The following is a 22,651-nucleotide window of genomic DNA, read 5'->3' on the forward strand; positions in this document are numbered from 1 at the left end:
CCCATATAAAACAATAATGTGGCACGCAAAATATGAACAAAATTAAAAAACGTATATGAATATATACCTGGCAAGTCCAAGGTATAAATGGATATATAGTAAATGAACAACCAATAACATGAAAAAAATAATAAAATTGTGAACAATATGAAAAATAAGTGTAAATAAACAATGTTCAAGGTGCTTCAACGTTCGTGGATGAACAATTGTGTTACCCCAGATGATGTCCAATAGGACGAAATGCGTCGGGTGACGCTTGTGGAGTTATTGCAAGTTGCCTATACAGTTGAAGGATACAAACATGTTTTTATTGGAATTGGAAGTTTTGTAAGTGTACACCTCCCTTTTTTACACATTTGTCAGGGCTGGGCTCAGCCCTTCCTTCTCAAAGCTGGCCGCTCAGCTGTCGGCTAATTGCCAGCTCCTATCTCTCCACAGTGACTCACTTGCTGATGATATCCTGCTCGTCAGTCCTGCCTACTTAAGCCATCCAGTCCAGATGATCTCTGCCTTTGCCTTGGTCACATCTCTAGAGATGCTCTCCTGTGTTCCTGTTAAAGACTTGTTTGGTTGACATTCCTTCTGGCTCCAGATCCTACTTGCTGTTCTACTACGCTCATCTCTGGCTCCCTGACGTTTTGGCTTGTCTGACTATCCATTCCGGCTCCTGAGCTCTGGCTATGTTTTGATTACGTTTACTCTGTTTACTTTATTTTATTATTATACAAGTGTGATTTACCTGTACTTCTGTCTCAGTCCGATTCATGATTTCTGACAATATTAAACCTACCATATAGTGTCACACTATGTGCAGTTGTTTGTTTTCTATGCACGCCATCATAGATCACTTTAACATTTGACGCAGTCCACCGCAAGCCCTTTTGATGTTGGAATCTCTCCCTCAAAACGGAATGGGGCTTATTCTCTAAAACATTGATCTTTCTGTGTTGGATCCCGTTGAGATATTCCCTCATGACTGCCTGTTTAACTCACATGCTGTACAGTATATGAGTCCACCATTTCTGGTAAGCGTGCCAACCTTCTCATTTGTTGATTGCACTTCAAAGATTAAGTTTTCACTCACCTTGAACAGCACGAGAGACATTTTCATGTTCATGCGATTTATTCCTTAAAGGCTAAGTTCACCTTTTTTTTTTAAAGTATAGCATTCATGTACTTTTTTTGCAAAAATATCAAAGCTTTCCATAAAATCTACAGACACGTACCTTGCTGTCCTACATCCATGATTCCAAACATATCTATTGCTTATAGTAAATGAACAACCAATAACGTGAAAAAATAAAATAAAATTGTGAACAATATAAAAAATAAGTGTAAATAAACAATGTTCAAGGTGCTTCAACGTTCGTGGATGAACAATTGTGTCACCCCAGATGATGTCCAATAGGACGAAATGCGTCGGGTGACGCTTGTGGAGTTATTGCAAGTTGCCTATACAGTTGAAGGATACAAACGTGTTTTTATTGGAATTGGAAGTTTTGTAAGTGTACACCTCCCTTTTTTACACATTTGTCAGGGCTGGGCTCAGCCCTTCCTTCTCAAAGCTGGCCGCTCAGCTGTCGGCTAATTGCCAGCTCCTATCTCTCCACAGTGACTCACTTGCTGATGATATCCTGCTCGTCAGTCCTGCCTACTTAAGCCGTCCAGTCCAGATGATCTCTGCCTTTGCCTTGGTCACATCTCTAGAGACGCTCTCCTGTGTTCCTGTTAAAGACTTGTTTGGCTGACATTCCTTCTGGCTCCAGCTCCTACTTGCTGTTCTACTATGCTCATCTCTGGCTCCCTGACGTTTTGGCTTGTCTGACTATCCATTCCGGCTCCTGAACTCTGGCTATGTTTTGATTACGTTTACTCTGTTTACTTTATTTTATTATTATACAAGTGTGATTTACCTGTACTTCTGTCTCAGTCCGATTCATGATTTCTGACAATATTGAACCTACCATATAGTGTCACACTATGTGCAGTTGTTTGTTTTCTATGCACGCCATCATAGATCACTTTAACATTTGACGCGGTCCACCGCAAGCCCTTTTGATGTTGGAATCTCTCCCTCCAAACGGAATGGGGCTTATTCTCTAAAACATTGATCTTTCTGTGTTGGATCCCGTTGAGATATTCCCTCATGACTGCCTGTTTAACTCACATGCTGTACAGTATATGAGTCCACCATTTCTGGTAAGCGTGCCAACCTTCTCATTTGTTGATTGCACTTTAAAGATTAAGTTTTCACTCACCTTGAACAGCACGAGAGACATTTTCATGTTCATGCGATTTATTCCTTAAAGGCTAAGTTCACCTTTTTATTTTTTTTAAAGTATAGCATTCATGTACTTTTTTTGCAAAAATATCAAAGCTTTCCATAAAATCTACAGACACGTACCTTGCTGTCCTACATCCATGATTCCAAACATATCTATTGCTTCTGCCTTACGTCTTTACAGACTATAGGTCATCATGACACAGGAAGGAGTTGACCAGCTGACCTCATTCGCACACACCCTGCATCATCCACCCTCCCACTCCCAGCTGCACGTTTTTTTAAATGAAATGCAATCAATCAGTGATCACCCTTCTCACTAAATACACAATATACAATTAGATTGCGTAGTGTATGGCCATCTTTATACAAGTACATAGGAGGGAGTGGACAGAAACACTCAGCTGTCAAGCCCCGTTCACATCTTTGCATAGCGGGAACTCGCATTGCCACATGCGTTTTTTGGGGGTTTTTTTCGATGGGGGAGGTGTTTTGGAGCATTTTCACTCATCACACATAGGGCAGCTCATCCACCTCAATGGGCTGCCCTAAACACAGCAACCGCCCCAAAGAAGCCTCAGAATTTTTTTTTAAGAGCGGAGCATGCTGCGCTTTTTACTGCGATTTTTGGTGCAGCGCATTTCTGAAATGCAAGGAAACACACAAATGTGAATGGAGCCTCGTTGTTCTTGTGTTACTTCACCAATTTCACTTTCAGGCCCCATTCACATCTAGTATAGTGGGAGCGAATGTTTTGTGGCTCATTTTGTCCTGTGACACGCTTAGGGCAGCCCGTTGATTTAAATGGGCTGTGCTATATATGGCTTATGGGACATGTTGGCATTTTTTGGGTTGAGTGTTTTTTATTGTACGTTTTGCAGCATTTGCCACTCATTTTTTCCAAACGTGTGTTTGCTTCTGTGTTTGGTGTGCCATTGACAATTAATGGCACTGAAAGCGCAACTAGTAATTTTAGGTGCATAAACATGACTATACACTATACTATCTGACTGTACAATCTCCTTTAGATTTACCAAATTTATATAATAGGAGGAAACACCTATCTAGCCATTTACTCTATATCCAATCAGGCAGGCCCTTGCACTACATAATTGATGGCAGATCTAAAAGAGATTGTACAATCAGATTGTATAGTGTATGGCCACCTTTATACACCTACAATTACTAGTTGTTCTTTCAGTGCCATTAATTGTTAACAACACACCAAACACAGAAGCAAACACACATTTTGGCATGTAAAAAAAATGAATGGCAAATGCTGCAAAATGCACAGTAGAAAACACACAACCAACAAAACGCCAACATGTCCCAGTTTTCGACTGCACAGTCGTCATCTGGGGTCAGTCGAAACGCGTTGGATGGACCTTCCGCTAACATCACCTCATGCTTTTACATGCTGTATCAATTTCTTCCAAATGTGAGTGTTTAATTTATATTTTTAATAAACCACCTCCTTTTTAAACTGTATCGTGCTATGTCAGCCCCCTTTTTCTATTACATGATACCCTTCCTGTGACAATAAGTTTTCATGCTCCCCGAGACTCCTGGAGCCTTCAGCTAACATCTCATGACCGTCTAAGGCCGATCGACTGACGGAGTTCCAGGATCTGCTGTCCCCCATTGGGTGGTTTGAACCCAACAAGCCTTGTTGACTTGGGTGGTATATGCCTCGCCAAGTCAATATTATCTGGTAAGCCTCCTCCCTCTTTCACGGTGGTGGGGTTTACTTCCATTTTTTCACTCCAAGGTTCCCAGGAACTTCTCACATGTGTATTGGATCACAAACCCAATTGGACTGTATTTCATCATTTCGTTCAATTTGGATATTTGTGTGTAGTGCAGTCACTATATTAGCACATTGCTTAATATCCATTCACTTCTATTATGTTAGAGTTTGTGTCATTTTATCACATATATGTTTGAATCACATACAATTTTTCCCTTTTTTTGCAATCATAGCGCTGCACTTATTTATCTTCTACTCAGCTCTTTGTCTACAGCCGTGCCGGCTGCTGAATTGCGGGGTCACAGCGCAGTATACACTTTTCATTATTCACTATGTGTAGAGAGCTCACCAGTGTTCATTTCTGTACATGATACATTTTCAGTGACTCTCCCCCTCCCCCATCAGCTGGAGGAGACACTGACATGAACTTTGAATGAGTGAGGGGATGGGGGGGAGGGAATTCAGAGGACACAGGAAGGAACATCAAAGCACAGGGGAGAGGTGTTGGAGTCTTGCAGATAACAGCCAGAGAAAGGTGAGGAGACTTCACTTGTATCACACCGTCTCTGCTTCCGGGTTTTAGCTGGGGACATGCTGCAATGGAACTAGAGGCATGTGAAGAACGTGCTAATTCTAGATAGCAGCCTGGGTGTGCACCTCTTCACCAAACACACCCACATGTCCTCCAGAGGGAGGGAGTGAAGGAGGGGCTGGATTGTGGAGATGTGTCCACCCTCTGGAAACTTTTGAACTGAAAAATAACCATTAGAGGCTGATTCTGGACACTTCAAAAGACTATTCTGCAAAATCTAAAGGGCTGAGGAAAGAAAGAAATGCAATGCAGGTATAAGGGTAGCATGTACTACCTATTTTTGCATTCCCATACTTCTCCTTTAACTTGCAGTTTGACAGGCGACATCTGTTGGGTTTTGGAACACTTTAAGCCTGGGCCAAAGGAAAAGGAAGACCAGCAAGAAATGTTTGAAGAATGAGGAAGGGTCTCTTCATGTCTTCTCCACCTAATCCATTTTAAAGTGATACTAAACACACACTGTTTAAGTTACATTGTCCTTTCTATTCCTGTATGTGGATGATTGCATTGCAATAGTTTAAATTAAAAAAAAATCCAAAACATCAAAGTGTCCTTTTTTCTAATCAATATACAGTTGTCACATGACCCAGCTTCTTCCCAGCCTGTCTGCAGGGAAACATAAGCAGGAGGAGCTTCTAGTCCTCTGCTGCTGTTCAAAATAAGAATAGACAGCCTTTGAAATATAAAAATAAAAATAGTAAAAATAATTAATATCGACAAACGGTTTTAAATTGTCATATAAATACATAGTTGCCAACAGTCATGATTTTCCTGGGACATTCACGGGCTTCAGACCCATGTCCCTAGCTATGGCTGTCTTGATCAGAATCTCAACTGGGCTGTCTCAGTTCCCCCTTAAAAAAAAAATTGCATTGCTCCGCCATCATCCAGTGTCATCCCGGGCCACCCACGTAGTCAGGTGGATGGGCTAGGAGTCAGGATTGGGTGATGGAGGGATCTATCACATGTTCAGGCAGTGAGTGACCGGGAGGTAGCAGGAGGTGGGCTGCACCGCATTTCAGCCAATGGGTACACTGTGGATTAGACTGGCCATGTGCATGGAGCTACTGTGTACACGAGTACTGGTTCAAGTGAGGAAGACGGAACCTGTATGTAGTGGGTGGCATATCTCTCTCTCTCTTTATTGGCTGTTATCAGAGAACTGTGCAGAGTATTGCACAGCAAACTTTCCATATGGGCAGCTAGTCATCAGAGAACTGTACAGAGTCTTGCACAAAACAGGATATTGGGGGGGGGCTAATATCACTGATCAGTGAAATCTGCAGTGTTGAACAGAAAACTTCCCATATGGGCTGCTATCACTGGTGCAGAGCAATGCGCAGGACTAATCCTGGGGGGCTGGTATTAAAGGAACTCACGGATAACTCTTTAAAGTGGTTGTAAACTCTGTACAACCACTTTTACCTACAGGTAAGCCTATATTAAGGCTTACCTGTCAGTGCTGGAAATATCTCCTAAACCTTTTAGGTTTAGGAGATATTCACAATATACGCTTGCGCCAACGTCATCAGTGCATGTGCACTTAAGAAAGGGCATGTTCGAGACGTTTCTAAAGGGATTGTGCCGTGACTGATGCGCAACTCCGGCCAGTCACAGAGCCGGAGTCCATGGCCCCGGAAAGAAGAGGGCTTAAGATGGATGCTTTCAGCCAGCGGGGACATCGCTGGCTTCGTTATCAGTATAGTAGCCCATTATGCTTTACCTTTGCAGGGAAATAAAGAGGAAGTAAAACCCATCAGGGTTTACTTCCTCTTTAAGGAATGGTATGACTGATGAGAGAAATCTGCAGAGCATTACACAGGACTCTTCTTAGGGGTCTGGCATTAGGGAACTCTGCAGAGTATTGCACAACTTTATTTAGAGGCTGGTATCAGTGATCAGTGCAGAGTTCCTTTTTTTTCCTTTCTCTCTTCATTCCCCTTTCCCTATATATTACCACATTCTCCACTATGCAAGTTATCTCACACTCTATTTAACCACACTCCTTTAAGCCAAGCAAATCATTGAGCATAATTGAGTGCGCCGCATTTTTTCGGCCCATTTCAGACCACTTCTACAAATGAATTGAATATGGAGGGAGAGGGAGGGATGTTATTTATGCTGAAAGATAAACCATCATCTGTATATTAAATTCAAATTTATTAACAAAAACAAGAATTTAGAAAGACAAAAACCAGTGCAAAACTAACCAAACATAAATCACAGCTTAATTAAGTGTAATAATCCAAAGATATGCAGTGCTCAAAATGATTCAAAAACATTCTCTAAAGTCATTTTTTTAAAGCTGAACTCCAGGAAAACAGTTAAATATGCCACTGAAATAAATATATAGAATCGGTTTTACCTGCCAAAGTATTTATATTTCCATCCATCCAGCCCTGAGATTTACACAGGCATGCTGAGCACAGCCCTGATGGTTTATTCGATTTTCTTAACTATAGTTACAGGAATAGGGGTAGGTCACTTCCCTGACCCAAAGTCTAAGAACAGAGAGTAAAGGAGCAGCAACGTGACTCAAAGAGGAACTTAACTCTAAAAGCTGTGCCCAAAAAAGGAGGGCAGAGGGCAAAAAAATAATAACCAGTACTGCCTCTGGTCTGATCTGAAGCCAATTTATTCCTGATCACTGATTTACCGTGCATTTTTATTTTTCTGCACTTCATTTCAATGTAGAGGTGTCCATCTTGGTATAGGCAGGGTTTTGCTTCCTGTTAGAGTGTTCAGCAAGGAGCAGCGCAATAGTGACATTGCTAAAACTCACCCCAAATCTCCAGAGACAAGTTGTCAGAAGCAGCAGTACCTTATTCCCCACACAGCAGATATACAAGTATAAAAGCTGCAAGCACAGGAGTACCTAGCCCCCCTCCCCTCCCCCTCCCTCACCTGCCAGGAAGTGGACTGTTCACTTTCATGAGAAATCTAAAGTGGAACTTTAGTCAGACAATTAAGTCCTGCTAGACTACTTCAGGTTGGCCCCTTTTGCAGGTATAGCGATGTAAAACATTAAAAATAAGTGTCTATACTGTTTAAAATCCAGCAATGCAATGTCTCACCCTGCTCTGCTCATGCTCAGTAGCTCTCTATTTTTAGGCACTGCCAAATTTGTAGAGGCCGATCTGCTGAAATAAACCCTCCTATCCTTTACAGCCAATAAAGCTGCTTCTGTTTGATCCGCAACTGCCATGGTGCTGCACACGCCATCAGTTATGACACCAGCCATTTGATGGTTTGACAGTTTGGTTGAGGACACAAGCAAATGTGACAGTTAGGGCTCATTTACACTTGCTTCGGCTTCAACACACATTAACGGCTAGTTTACACTTGTTTCAAAACAAGGCTTCAGACAGGCTTTGTTAAAGCTTTATGAACGCTAGTCAAAGCTCCTGTCCCTAAATAAAATGGTTAGCTTACAGTCCTGTTTACACCTTGCTTTTGCTTCGCTTTAAAAATTTTACCCCATGTAGCTTTAGTGGTGCTTCAAAGCGTCTTCAAAGCCTCCATAAAAGTCTATGGCAAAGCTTGGTTGAAGCCCCACTGAAACTCCACCAAAGCCTCATCGAAGCACCAAGCAAAAGCAAGGTGTAAACAGGACTGTAAGCTAAACATTTTATTTAGTGACAGAGGCTCTGACTGACGTTCAGAGAGCTTTAACAAAGTGTGTCCAAAGCCATACTTTGAAGCAAGTGTAAACTAGACCTTAGCGGTTCCAGCATTCCAGGAATGTAACTGTTTTTGAAACCATTAATACGATGAGTTTAGTTTCGCTTTATGATTTACCTCTGTTCAGGGGCTCTGGGCTTCACCAAAATGGCAGACTTCAGCAAGAAGAAACAGGAGCAATGCTGGAGGTAATTTACAGCACACACTAATTTTGGTAGCATAATTATTAATGTGGAATGTATGTTCCTTGCCAAAGAACATTATTTTTTTTATCACGTTGTTATGGGTAAGGTTCCACTTTAAGACAAAAAGGTAATTTCTTTCACACTACTGCTAGATTAAATTAACTACATTTCTAAATATTCCCTGTAACATGAGAAATCCTCACTTTTTGAGTTCAAGTCCTTTTAACTGCTGCTGCTTTGCTGCCTCTGTTCTCTCCTCCTGTCAGCAGGTTCCTTATTAGCACAGCCTGACTGGCTCTTGGTGCTGCCCTCCTCTCCCAGTCTGGGAGCTGCTGTACAGAAGATTAAATAGGGGTGATATCAAGTCAAGTTCAATTACTTACAATAGTTAGATGCATGTACTTTATATAATTGATGTTTTTTTATTCCTGCTTGGAGTTCAGCTTTAAGTTAGAACCCAACAGTATAATTACAGGTAAGCAGGGCAAGTTGCCTTAATGTGTACCGTATGAAACAAAACGGTATACATTGCAATAACTATATGTTGCTTTTACATGTATTGTACAACTTGGCAGTGACTAAAAGGCCACATGGGGCTTCACGCAGCTGTGGCTGGGTACCAAAATAAATATCACACAGATCCCAAGGGTCCTGACTTTTGTAGGAAGGTATTGGATAACAAACCTTAAAATGTACAGGCTACACACTGATTTTGACCTTGGATCAGAAAAGATACCTTATTGAAACAAAACACTGCTATATATAGAACCTAAAATCCCCTTTTGATTAAACTGAATGTTGCTTTCAGGTGCATAGTACAACGGGGCAGTGACTAAAGGGCCAAACAGGAGGGTTTACTAATTACTCTATTTTAAAGAGATCTATTCCACAACTACAGCATACCTCCCAAGTGTCCTAGGCTTGACAAGTGAGTGAAATATTTTGTGCCTTAAAGTGCAAGTAAACTCCCATGGTTGAAATTTACCTATTAGGTAAGCTTATAATAAGGCTTACCTCTTAGGTACAGTAAATATCTCCTAAACATGCACCGTTTAGGAGAGATTTACTTGTGAATGGGCCAGTGACTTCACCGGCATATGCGCTCTGAAGCAATGGCCAACCGAGTACTGTGCCGTGAATAGCGGCTCCCGCGCGCAAGTGCAGGAGTGACGTCATCGCAGCGCGGCCAGACAGCTGTAGGACGCAAACCTGGAAGGAAGACCGGGTGAAGATGGAAGCTCTGACAGCGGTGACAATGCGTCACTGGAGGGCTTAGTTTTAAAGGTAAGTTTCACGTAATGTGCTAGTAAAAAAAAAAAAAAAAAAAAAAAGCATGGCAGTTTACTACCGCTTTAGATACTTTAGATAAAAACAAAAAACAAAAAAAAGTGCAATTTGTATAGCTACAGACTAGGGATGAACTCAGCTGCATTCAGACACCAGTCCAAATCCACCTGAGCTATTCCACCAAGAAGCTGTGAAAGCGGACAGCCAATCAGAGGCAGCAGAGACATGCCCAGCACATACACAAAGGGCATGTATGTGTGCAGCTGCAGGGGTGGGGAAATACCTCAGTCGCCTATGTTTTGGCTGTCCGCTTTGACAGCTTGGCAGTATAGTTCAAGCAGATTCAGACCCGTGTCCCAACACAGCTCATCCCTGTTACAGATCAATTCGTAGTTTAGATCAGACAGCGTACCATTACTAAAAGCCAGTTTACACTGCAGTAAATATAACCCAAAATCCCCTTGTCACAGGCTTTTACATGCATCATACAGCTTGAATAAGGATTAAACAGAAAGGTTCACTAGAACCTCAATTTTCAGATAACTGCCTATTCCACAATATTGTATTTTGCACCTCAAATATTCTGTCAACCTTTCTAAAAAATTAATAAAAGATTGTACTCAAAAAAGACAAGATCAACTATATTCACTTCTTTGGTGGCCTATGTCTTCTGTGTTCTCTCCATTCCAGCACTGCAGCCTCCATCACTGCCTTAGGTATTTGTAATTTCTGGGAGTGTGGGATGCCTGTGTTTTTTTTGCCAGCGCTGTGGCAGGAGCTAAACCCAATATCACCACAGGACTTACTAGCAACACAGGGGTTAGAGGAAGGAGATCATACAATAGGAGACACAGGCATCCTAAACTCCCAGAAAAATCAACTGCTGGATCACTGACAGAGGCTCTGGCACTAGAATGGAGGGAAGGTAGGAGAAACGGGCCACCGAAGAGGTGACTATAATTGCTCTTTTCTTACAGGGTACTGTGGGTAAGATCTTTTTAGAAACCTTACTTTGCAAAGTAACTCACTATCCATAGTGCAGTCATTGCAAAGGTGTCGACTCACATGTTTATTTTATCTGCTAAAGGCCCTAAATATTGCATAACCCAGGGCACATTATTATTTAAAGGATAAGTTAACCTTTTAAAAAAAATATTAAATGCAGGTAAAAAAAAAAAAAAAAAAATGTGCATTTACTATTTTTTTTTTAGAAACCTGGAAAGCATTGCACCAGTGATCAGCAGGCCGAGGGTGCAGTGCAGGTCTCCTGCAGACTGCCAGTATGAGCTGTCTGCCCCATACACCGTTTCACACTGACAGGAAAAATCTATGAACTACCACAGTGCTAAAAACGGGTGGAATATGTAACATGTTCCCAAAGCTGAACTTATCATTTAAAGAGTAACTCTACTTTTGTTGAGAAAAAAAACAAAAAATAAAACATTCCCCTCTGGATGATCTATGTACATTACAAGGGTTTTAACAAACTTTGTTGCAGATTCCTACCTTTTGTTATTCTGAAGAGATCCCTGTGTGTTTATCTGTGTCCATGTGGTAAGGTAATCTAATGGGAGAGGTTTCTTATTTATCAACCAGCTGCTGTACCTGCAGGGCTCTAATGAGGAAAATTGCAGGGTCTGCATCCCTTTAGACGTGATTTCCCATTGGGAGTATCTAAAAAAAATGAGATTTTTGTTGCAGGGGATGCCAGATATCTTGTATCTTAGTGCAGACTTCTGGGAAAATTGGTGAGCCAATCATATGATTGAAATGATATTTCTGGGGGGCGTTCTGTACACATTCTGTGTACAGAACACCTCCAGGTAGTCATATTGCATTGCATTTTACAGAAAATTACAGAGTTGCAGATTGAAAAGGAAAGATCATTTTTAATAACATTGAATTACAATATGACTTGTGTCACAATTGTATACACTATATTTTTTTCTATAGCTGCCATTTTTTTTCCCACGAAAGTGGAGTTACCCTTTAAATTATACCCACAACTTTCATTGTGTTGATATTTGTCTCGCCTTACTAGTTCCTCTTCACCAACCTGCAAATGTGCTCATCACATTTGCAAGCATTAGGAAGGCAAAGGGATGAGAGATGGTGATTTATGGATCACAGAAATTTATGTAAAAAAAAGGTCGTTTTTGATTTTGGGAAAACCAAAGCACCTTGAAATCAAGAGCATGCTAGCAGACACCTGGGGGCCCTGCTCTTAGTAGGTAAGCTGAGCCCATGGGTTTTATTTTAGAGTAGGTATGACATAATACACTAAAAAGCTATAGAAAGATTTGGAGAGGGGCTTGAAGTAGAAGCAAGGATAATATAAACTAAAGTTTACACTGTAAAAAGCTGGAAGGTGATAGCAGAATCCTAAATTACCCCAATTCTTCATAAAAAGTGCATAGCCTGGACTTATCCCACAAATAAATTTGGTAATCAGTGTGAAAAAGGCTATATCTTATAGCTGGATTTTTGGTATATTTAAAATCCATTGCATATGTAAAATTGCTGGTTTAGATTCTTGCATGTTTTTCTGTTTCAAACTTTGTGTAAAAGAAAACAGACTTCGTCCACAGGTAGCCCACTAGGTCCGGTTAATCATAATCTGGAATTTACCTAAGAAAGAAAACAAACTATTAGCATTGCTAAATTACTTGAGAAGTGGGAGTACTGTAGGTTCATAGGGAAAAAAAATAAGGCTTTGAGTTGTAGCATATGCATCAATCACAGAGAATTATGAAAAAATAGACCTTTAAAAATCTAGATGTATAATCGACGTACGTGTAATCACGTCACCAGAAGCAGGATGTGCAATGCGTTTCGGAGCACGGCAGGAGGTGGCACTGTGCATGCTCTGGAAAGCAGTGGCCAGCGTTCCTCCCCTCCATTGCGAGTGATGCTAAGCTTGTTTGTGGACTTTTCAGCATCATTCAGCGGCTGCCCACTAAATTGATGAGCCTGTTATGGTTGATTATATGTGAGTGGCCCCTTTGTAGCTTTTAATACATGTGTTTTTAACACATTACACTTAGAGAAACTTTTTCCCTTTTTTTGTCTGTGTTACCAAGTTACTTAGACTGGCTTATTTAACACTAAAAAGCTTACTTCCCGTGCCCATTTTAAACAGTGATAATCAGTTCCTTTTTTCTGAGTGACTTTCTTAAATAAGTGCATTGCTACATGTGGGGTTCAGCATTACGCGCCTGCCTAGGCCATAGGAAATGGTAGGATGTACGAGCATGATTTTTCAGAGCAATTAAGGCATGTACAAGCACATTTTTGTGCCTGCTATAGGGTTATTGTGGGAGTTTAATATACTTGGAGCGAGGATACATTCACTTTTAACTAGTGGGCTTGGCTTAGGCTAGCTCTACATTTAGGGCTAGGGTCCACATCACCTAGCAAGAAAGAAGGGAGTGTGTACAGCCTCTGAATTATTCAGCTATGTGTATAAATTGTGAAAATACCCGAATAGAAGCCTTATCACTTTTCATAGCCTATTCACAACATAGCAGCAAAATACTGGTCAGAAAGCTTGCAGTTGTGGGTTAAACGGCAGCTGCAATTGGTGAACAAAAAACATATTGATATACAATATTACATATTCCCTGACTAAAACCCTACACAATCTCTTCATTCAATCACAGATATCTAGTGTTTTTACGGTGTAATGAGGCACAAAATAGCTGCAACCCACGACACCCAAACTAAATCTACCTTTTTAATAGTCTGACTACAGAAACTTAAATCAGATTTGTTTCTATGGGTCACTGCACTAGGCACACTGTAGGCAAATAATCCTGTAAATATGCCAGCAGATTTTTTTATTGTTTTATAAAGGCTAAAACAAAACACAAGAACTCACAGGTAGGCATTATAGGAACTTCCGCAGATACTGTACAGTTGATCCCCACGTTGGAGAGACCTCCTTTTATGAGTCCACAAGTATAAGCCAGAAACTGAAAGACAATAAGAGGAACAAAAGTTTTTCAATATCATTAAAGTGATTGTAAGGTCTCAAGGTTTTTCACCTTATTGCACTCTATGCGTTAAGGTGAAAAAAACTTTTTGTTACAGCTGCACCCAGACCCTCCTTTTTCTTATCTGAGCTTGATCCGATCCAGCTATGTGCACAACCCCAGTGGTTTCAGCCGCTGTCTCTCTCCTCATTGACTATATTAATAGCAGTAGGAGCCATTTGCTCCCGCTGCTGTTAATCAAATTCATTGACATGCCGGGGGGGGGGGGGGGACGTGCGGAACGAGTCAATGGACAAAGCAGGGGGACTCGGGAGCAAGCCCGCACAGGTGCCCCCAGGGAAAGTGGCTTTCTGTGGGGGCACTGGTGAAGCTAGGCATGCCCGCTGGGGACCCCAGAGAAGGAGGACTGGGGCTACTCTGTTCAAACTCCTTAAACAGAGCAGGCAAGTATAACATGTTTGTTATTTTTATTTAAAAAAAAAAAAAAAAAAAAACTAACCTTTACAACCCCTTTACTAATGAGTTAAAGAAAAACTCTCACTTAATTTGTTTTCAGTGTTTTCTCCTCCAGGGGAAAAAGTACATGTAGTCTCATGTTCCTAATATCATTGTAAGCCTTGATACAAGGTTGGACAGGGTATTTCCCCCCTTCACAACATCCCCCCTGCCACTGCTTGTCTGGTGCAAGTGCTTGAGCAAGAGTTATCAAGCAGCTGTCTGCCTTTTAGCTAGGTTGTTGGACCGCTGTCAGAGAAGGGGGCAAGGCGATTTACCTTCGGTGCTTCCTCTAGGTATTGCTTAGTGCAGGAAAGCTGTGTCAGGAGCAGAAACTGGTTGTCTTGTAAAACATAAGTACCCTACAGAAATAAAAAATATAAATAAAAAAAGGGACATTATGTTCTCAATATTTTAAAAAGAAGCCTTCATAAAGTAAACAGATGTGAAAATTTACAAGGAACAACATTCAAATACAAAAAAAGTGCCTTAAAGTGTATGTATAGCTTTTTTGGATAGAGCAGGGAAGTGTAAGAACCCACGCTAAATGATTTTTGCTATCAGTGTCCCTTCTAGGTAGATTCACCCTCTCTTCTTTTCCTGGTGACTACTGTCCCTGAAACAAAAAGTGATGGAAAATCCAAATTGTATAAGATGTCCTCTAAATAGAAGGTGAAGGGAACTCTTCCAATGAGGACACCTAATTTTCACTTCCTGTTGTGTCTCTGAGACAGGTAATGAAGAAAAAAAATTTCCAACAGGACAAAGACAGCAAAACAAAAACTGATAAGGGCTTTACCCCTTCCTTACTCTATCTAAGACAAAAAAAACTGCTGGCTAAAGTTGTCAGCTGATGTCACATGTTGGGTTCATCCCAGATGCCTGGCTGACAGCTGGCTCAGACTCTCAGCAAGCCGCTGAGAGTGAGAGCCAGCTGCTCCTGTGCCCTACACAGCCCGGTGCTCTGGTGAGCGTTGGAGGGGCAGAGCAGAGAGCCGCTGACTGACCTGCTCCATGCTCATCAAAGATAGGGAACTGAACAATCAGTGGTCATGTGATTATTCAGTTCTCTGTGTTGGAGCCGGCGGGGGCCTCCTGCAGCATTGGATCGTTGCTGCATCCACATAGGTGAGTATGAATTTTTTTTGCTTATTTTAATCCCGCACTTCTCTTTTAACCGGGCTCACAAGGAATCCTCTTCTATTAGCATGGATGGCTGCTTCGGACTCCAGAATGCAGTGCCTCCCCTCCGCAATAGGGTGAAATCAGACTCAAGCCCCCTCTCAAGGAGTCCTTCCCGCCTATATAGATGGCTGGTCCAGGCTCCAAAGGAGGATGATTTGTCCACAGAAAGGAAATACTCACACAGTGTAATACATTTTTGTAAAGTCATTTTTTAAAACAACCATTATACTCACACAGTAACAAGTAAATAAAAGCAGGCATCAAGATATAAATCCAGTCCAGTCCCCCGTAAACTAAAAACACTGTGAACACAGGAATTAAAAGTCGGCTCACTCTCTGTGCACTGGGAACTCCTAGACTCTGGGTACTTCTACCCACACTGTAGCTCCGCCCTAATACATTTTGTTGCTATGGTGACTTCATCAAGATGAACCTTGATGTGCCCAAATATCTCATACCTGGTGATTTGTTCTCAGATTATCAATCTGTTTCTTGAAAATGATTGTCCAGAAATCCTTACAAATGAACTTCACAACATCCAGGTCATCCTTGAATGAAGGGCTTTCCTTTGTTAATCTAGAAGGATAAGAAAAAAACATGATAAAGAAAATGAAAATACATGTTAAGTTTTTCTTTTAGCCATTAAAGTCTCCATGGGCTTCCATGGTGTTATAGAAGACATCTAGATGCAAAAATGATAAAAAAAAAAAAAAAACACACACACTTCCAAAAAGTTATGAGCTGTCAGTGAATAATGCTGGGAATTGCAGTTATCCATCGGCTGGAATCTTTGATTCTCCTATTCGATTTTAGTGCATCACGCTTGTTAAATCTGAACTCCAAATAAACATGGAGTGTGCAAATAACCTGCTTCCCCCCACTGCTCACTGTGGTTTCTCCCACTGACTCGTTATGCCATCACAGGATGTATGAGCCTGCGGGAGGAACCACAGCCAACAGAGGGGAAAACAGGTATTCAACCCCTCAGGTGCAGAGGATGGTGAGCAGGAAAACAACTGCTTTTCAAGAAAACAGGGTGCCAGAAAGGTAATTATCTTCAGATATGTTTTGCATACAAGGGTTTCTGTGCTGACAGGGTCACTTTAAAGTAGTTCTGGGCCGAAGACTATTTGAAAACACAAAAGAATAAAAAAAGAAGACAAACCATAGATAAAATTGATACAAACCATTACAGTTTCCCTTTCATATCTTCCACCTGCCTTCCCCTAGAAAAAAAAATGTCAGTACAAAGAGGGAAAGATAAGATTTTACACTTGCCTTTCAATAAGTCCTTGGCCAACACGGAAACCCATACTTTCTAAGATCCTTATGTGTTTGCCTTGATCCTGTAAGCACAACATAGTTTAAAAAATAGCAACATTTTTTAACAATAGGAAATAATAATACACCAAATCCAAAAGGACAAGAATAAATACCATTAAAGCATTAGTCAATCTGTGCACAATTTGTCCAGTATCCACTCTCCAGGAAGAATTTATGGTTATAATGTCTCACTATAAACACTACAAAGCTGAGGTCATCAGTTTTATGACACAAATAAAATTAAAGTCCAACACAAGCCAAAACTTCTCTTTCGTTTTGGATGATGTTGGGAGCTTCTGAATAAGGTTGGTGCCCCTGTCCTTTCGTACCCTGCCTGATATCCATTACCTGGACAGAAATCAAGGGGAATATCAGTAAAACCAAGACAGAGATTCTTTACAAATCTATTGGGGTGATTTACCTTCACCAACTGTTCTGATAACCACTAAATAAATAAGAAATGGGGATATTTCCCCTCACGTCCTGTTCTGTCTGAGTGAGGAGAAATCAGCTCAATGGGGACACAGTGAACAATGAGACCAAAGGGCCCATTTACACTATTGTGTTGCGGCAATGCACGTTATGCACATTGGTGTGCTGTGGTGTCATTCATACTGAATGGCAACCCAACGCACCTGTACTGCACTGCAACCCACGGTAAAGCACTACCATGCATTGTCTACTGCTTTGCAAAATATAATAGCCGCACATTTTTCAGTGTATTCTCCTCAATTGGTAGCCCATTCAAATGAAGGGATGCCTTTAAATCCCCCCCCCCCTTTCCAATAAACTACATCAAGAGAATATACTATGTATTTCCTAAAACTAATAACCTTAGTAGTAGATACTAACCTCCTTCTGATGAAGTTTGTGCCTCATCTTGTGCAAGCGTCATATATATTACACTTATCTGTTAAAAAAAAAAATTCTTTCCCACCCAAGGTCTCACATAATTTTACCAAATCTCACAAGATCTTAGGGGTAAAAGGCTTTTTTTTTTTTTTTCACCAGATAGGTATAAATGAGGTACATGAAGTTATGCAACTTATCTCGTGCATGCAACTTACAACATTCCACTTATCTGTTAACAATTGGAAAAGCACCCCCTTCACAGATCTTGGTAGAGAAGAGCTTGGGTGTCCTCTGAACGCCCACTTTTTTGCATGCCAATGAACTGCAGAACTGGTCATTCTTCGTCCTGCAGCTCATGTGAGCTGTGGGGAGAAGAATGATCATCGCCCACAACTCTTTGGAGTCAAAAAAAAAAAAAAAAAGCAGGAATTCAGAGGTTAGCTAAGAGAGGAGTTTGGTGGATGCCCAGGCTCATCTCTACCCATGATGCTGGAAGGTACTCGTGAAGCACACTTGCCAGGATGTTGAGAGGTTCTGGCTATGACTAAGTGCCTCAGGGAAACCAGGCAGTGTGTGTGTGTGTGTGTGTGTGTGTGTGTGTGTGTGTGTGTGTGTGTGGGGGGGGGGGGGGGGGGGGGTACGTTTACAACCAAAGCTTTGAATTGTGATGCAATTTAAAGATGATTCTAGATCAATGGGTAGAGCTGCATGCTCCATTGATTTTTAAAAATGCAAAACTTCACCCAAAAGGGGTTCTGCTTTAAGACTTCCTCCCCCCTTCCTCTGATAATTTGGCATATCATTGGGGGGGGGGTTGGGGGTAGTGGGTACCCAGTTATAACAGGTACCCACTCTCACTTCCTTCCTTCCCCTCGGTCCTCTGGCACACGTCACAAGTCCCAGAAGACTGTAGGACCATTCACAAAGCACAGCGCGGCTCATGAATTCACAGTGGGCAGCCAGCTGTGAAGCTGAAAAGCAGCATAGCTGGCTGCCCACAGTTAGGATGCTGGTGCATGGACCCGAAGTAGATTGAAGACTCGGCTCAGGTGAGGACAGCCCTGGAACCCATGGGCAGGTAAGTGTTCTTTTATTAAAAGTCAGTAGCTATAGGATTTGTAGCTGCCGACTTTTATATTATTTATTTTTTATCCTCCGTGGACAATGGCTTTAAAGAAGAATTCTAGGCAGGGGTTGTTTTTACATAGTTACATTGGTTTAGCTGGGGCTAATGTAACTCTGTATCTAGCATACCTGGCCGATCCCCCTGAAAGCTGGAAATCACCGCTACTCCACCGACCTCCACTTGCTTGTGGGTCCTGTGCTGAGCAGCCAGCCTGATGCATTCTAAACACAGGAGGTTGGCTCCTTGGCACGGACGCCATTCAGAGAATGCTTTCGATCTTTTAAATTAATTCAAAGCATCCTCTAAATGAATGAGTTGGGAGAATGTGATGTCACCTCCCCGCCTCTCCAGTTCGTCCAATCAGAGACCGCTGTGCATTCTCTCAGACAATGCAAGGCATTAGTGCCAAGCGGGTGACCCCCTGTATTCAGAATGCATCAGGCTGGTCACTCAGCACAGGATCTGGAAGCAAATGGAAGTCGCTGGAGTAGTGGCTTCTAGTTCAGCAATTTCCAGCTTCTAGGGGGATTGGCCAGGTATTGTGCATATATAGTTACATTGATCCAAACTAGACCAATGTAACTATGTAAAAATATACCATGCCTGGAATTCATCTTTAAAGCTGGCCATACACACACAGCTTTTTTCAATCAGCCTACAGCCTGAATAAAAGAAAATCCAACAGATTTCTCCATCCATGCTAAACATTGTACATGGACGAATCTCCCGCTGCAGCTATTGTATTCTGACTGTCATGAATACTCGAACATCGCCTGCCTCTGATTGGATACATCTGCTGTTTGGCTGACGATTTTCCACCCGGCTCCTGCAATTTTTTAATTGAAAGATGTCAGGCAGGAGGATGCTGACAGGACCACCCATTGAGCAAATTCTGCCCGATCCATCCCTCTGCGTACGGCCAACTTGACACAATAAATCAGACAGCAAGGATGTGATTGGGACCCAACCAGAGTTTTCAACTCCTCCTATCTAAAAATTAAACACAAATTCTTGAACCTAGGTGTTTTCTTTATATAAAAATGTAAACATAGTAAGAAACAGACACATTTTATGACAGCAGTAGGCGATTTGAATTACATACACTGGTCAGCCATAACTTTATGACCACTGACAGTGGTAACTTTGACTGTGAATAACATTGCTTATCTTGTTACAATAGCATCTAAAACTCACTGGGATATATTAGGCAGCAAGTAAACATGTTGTCCTTGAAGTTGTGTGTTGAAAGCATAAAAAAATGGGTGTCGCAGTTTGCTGTGTATGGGGCTGAGTAGCCGTAGACCGGTCAGGGTACCCATACTGACCCATGTCCACAAGCAAAAGTGCCTACAATGGGCATCTGCGCATCAGAACTGGACCACAGAGCAATGGAAGGAGGCGGCCTGGTCCGATGAATGTTTTCTTTTAGATCATGTGAATAGCTGGATGTGTCATTTACTTGGGGAAGAGATGACACCAGGATGCAGTCTGGGAAGAAGACAAGCCGGTGGAGGCAATGTGATGCTTTGGGCAATATTCTCCTGGGAGACCTTGGCTCCTACCATTCATGTGGATGTTATTATGACATGTACCACCCACCTAAACATTGCCGGTGACCAAGTACAACCCTTCATGGAAACAATATTTCTTTATGGCAGTGGCCTCTTTCAGCAGGATAATGCTCCCTGCCACACTGCAAAAAGGTTTCAGGAATGGTTTGAGGAACACAACAACGAGTTTGAAGTGCTGACTTGAAATCTCCAGATCTCAATCCAATTGAGCATCTGTGGGACGTGCTGGACAAAATCAGTCTGATTCTTGGAGGCCTCGCCTCACAATTTACAGGACTTAAAGCGGCATTAAACCATAACTGCAAAATATTGCAGCTTACCAATCCTTCGATGTGGTGGCTGCATTCCTTTTCTTTTTTTAGGCTTTTCCCCTCTGTTTTCACCTGGTGATCCGTCCCGTAGCACATCTCCTGTATTAGAGTGCCCCCACTCTGGATGAAGAAGCACAGGAGCATCTTTGGACAGCAGCAGCATTGTCATTCTGGAGGAGGGGAATGTTAGATGTACTAGTAGATTTAGATACACTAGCAAACTGAAGTTAAACCCATAAAAAAAAAAAAAAAAAAGGTGTCGATAACAGCGCTGAATACGTATGTGATTTTGCAGCAAATTTTACTTGCTCATGGCTTGTTTTTCATAGATTATGTGACTCAAAAAAGGCATCAAAACCATAACACAGATGTGTTATTGATGAATTCTTGCTGCATTTTCAATGCATTTCAACTGAGAGGTGCCTTTTTGGTGCGGTTCTTTTAACTGACCAAAAATACAGCAAGCAAGATTTTTTAACACCACCACGAAAGCGCAGCGGACCATGTGAAGACATACATAGAATTTAAAGTGGAAGTCCATGCTAAAAGTAAAATCCCTGCATCTATATACACACACAATCTAACACTAACCCATCTAGCCCTGTAAAGAAGAAATGAGTATACATACCTTTTTTGAAGGTGATCCGACCCGATCTCCAGTAGCGAAAGCTCTGCAGAGGGCATGGCTGACAACGGCTGTGAAATGAATGGGAAGTGACTTCACCCATAGACTTATTATGGGGCTTCAGTTGTGGGATGTGTCCTTTGCACTCGTCCACACAGCGAAGCTGCAGCCAACAGCTCAGCGTGGGATCAGATCTTCCGCTGCTGGAGATCGGGTCGGATCACCTTCAGAAAAGGTATATATACCGATTTCTTCTTTACAGGGCTAGATGGGTTAGTGTTAGATGGTGGGTGTCTATAGATGTAATGATTTTAGTTTTAGCATCGACTTCCACTTTAAAGGGGTGCATTTTTCTTGAGCTTTTCTTGCGCTAAAGGTGCCAATAATGGCCAACAATAATATTCATATTCATTTAAATTGATGGTATTATTTTAAAAGTTGAATATAATTCACATATATTTTAAAAACTGTCATTTTTGATTTTGGTTTTCAACCAATTGCATCTTGCATTTTTGGTTTCAGCACCAAAATTTGCATTCGGTGCTCCTCCATTTTACATAAAAGCTGATCATTCCAAGCACCCCATGCCAGTGGTAAATGGGTTGTCATCCCTCTATCTGCTACATCTGCAGGACAGCTTGTTCTGTTGAAAAACAACAGACTTACTGGCTGGATCACCAGGTGAAAATAAAGGAAAGAAAGTCTAAAAAAGAAAATGAATGCAGCCACCACATCTAAGAAGCGGTAAGCTGCAATATAATAAATGTTTGTGTGCTGGTGACGGTTTGGTGCCAGACACAACAGCATACTTCCAGAGGTCTAGTGGTGTCCATGCAAGGACGGGTCAGCGCTGTTTTGGCGACAAGGCCGGGACCTACTCAATACTAGGTGGGTGATCATAATATTACGGCTGATCGGTGTATAATGACAGGAGCAATCAGATTGTTGTTGTATCGTACCTCTTCATCGTGTCCTGCACTTTTCTGTGCATGGGAGATCATCTCCATATGTAACAGTGCAAACAGGGTCTCATCCGCCATAGCCGGGCTCCTCGGAGGTCTCTACACCTGCTGTGCTGGGGGGAATCAGTCAGTAACTGGGCACATCATCCTCCTATAACATGCCACTGTAATCCTCCTTCACAGTCACATATGGCATACAGCTGTCCTAGGGCTGCACTAATACCCTCTTCTTACACCAGCCATCTATTCTACCAAAACACTGATCACAAATACAACTACTGGGCGACAGAGCTACAATAATTAAGAATTAACATAAATATCCGCTGTAAATTCTGCACTTCTCACGTCTTCCTGGTAATTGGGTTCCCCACTTCCGGCGCAGCCTTTCTGAAGCCTTGCCCCACTTCCGGCTCAGCCTTTCTGAAGCCTTGCCCCA

At 41.8% G+C, this 22,651-nt stretch overlaps 1 protein-coding gene across 2 annotated transcripts; it reads right to left on the reverse strand.

Moving 5' to 3' along the window:
- Positions 1 to 6,761: 6,761 nt before the first annotated feature.
- Positions 6,762 to 22,639, reverse strand: TRAPPC6A (trafficking protein particle complex subunit 6A). Of its 2 annotated transcripts, none has more exons than XM_073599056.1 (6): positions 22,213 to 22,639; positions 16,724 to 16,791; positions 15,904 to 16,021; positions 14,539 to 14,622; positions 13,651 to 13,744; positions 6,762 to 12,401 (listed from the first exon to the last, which is right to left on the reverse strand). In XM_073599056.1, exons 1-6 carry the CDS (start codon positions 22,291 to 22,293, stop codon positions 12,370 to 12,372), a joined length of 477 nt encoding a protein of 158 aa, XP_073455157.1. In that variant the 5' UTR covers positions 22,294 to 22,639; the 3' UTR covers positions 6,762 to 12,369. The 2 variants fall into 2 exon arrangements, with proteins under 2 accessions (XP_073455157.1, XP_073455156.1); XM_073599055.1 differs by lacking the exon at positions 22,213 to 22,639 and adding an exon at positions 20,638 to 20,816.
- Positions 22,640 to 22,651: the final 12 nt, after the last annotated feature.

Source organism: Aquarana catesbeiana, linkage group LG09 (assembly GCF_042186555.1).
Source record: "Aquarana catesbeiana isolate 2022-GZ linkage group LG09, ASM4218655v1, whole genome shotgun sequence".
Taxonomy (NCBI): domain Eukaryota; kingdom Metazoa; phylum Chordata; class Amphibia; order Anura; family Ranidae; genus Aquarana; species Aquarana catesbeiana.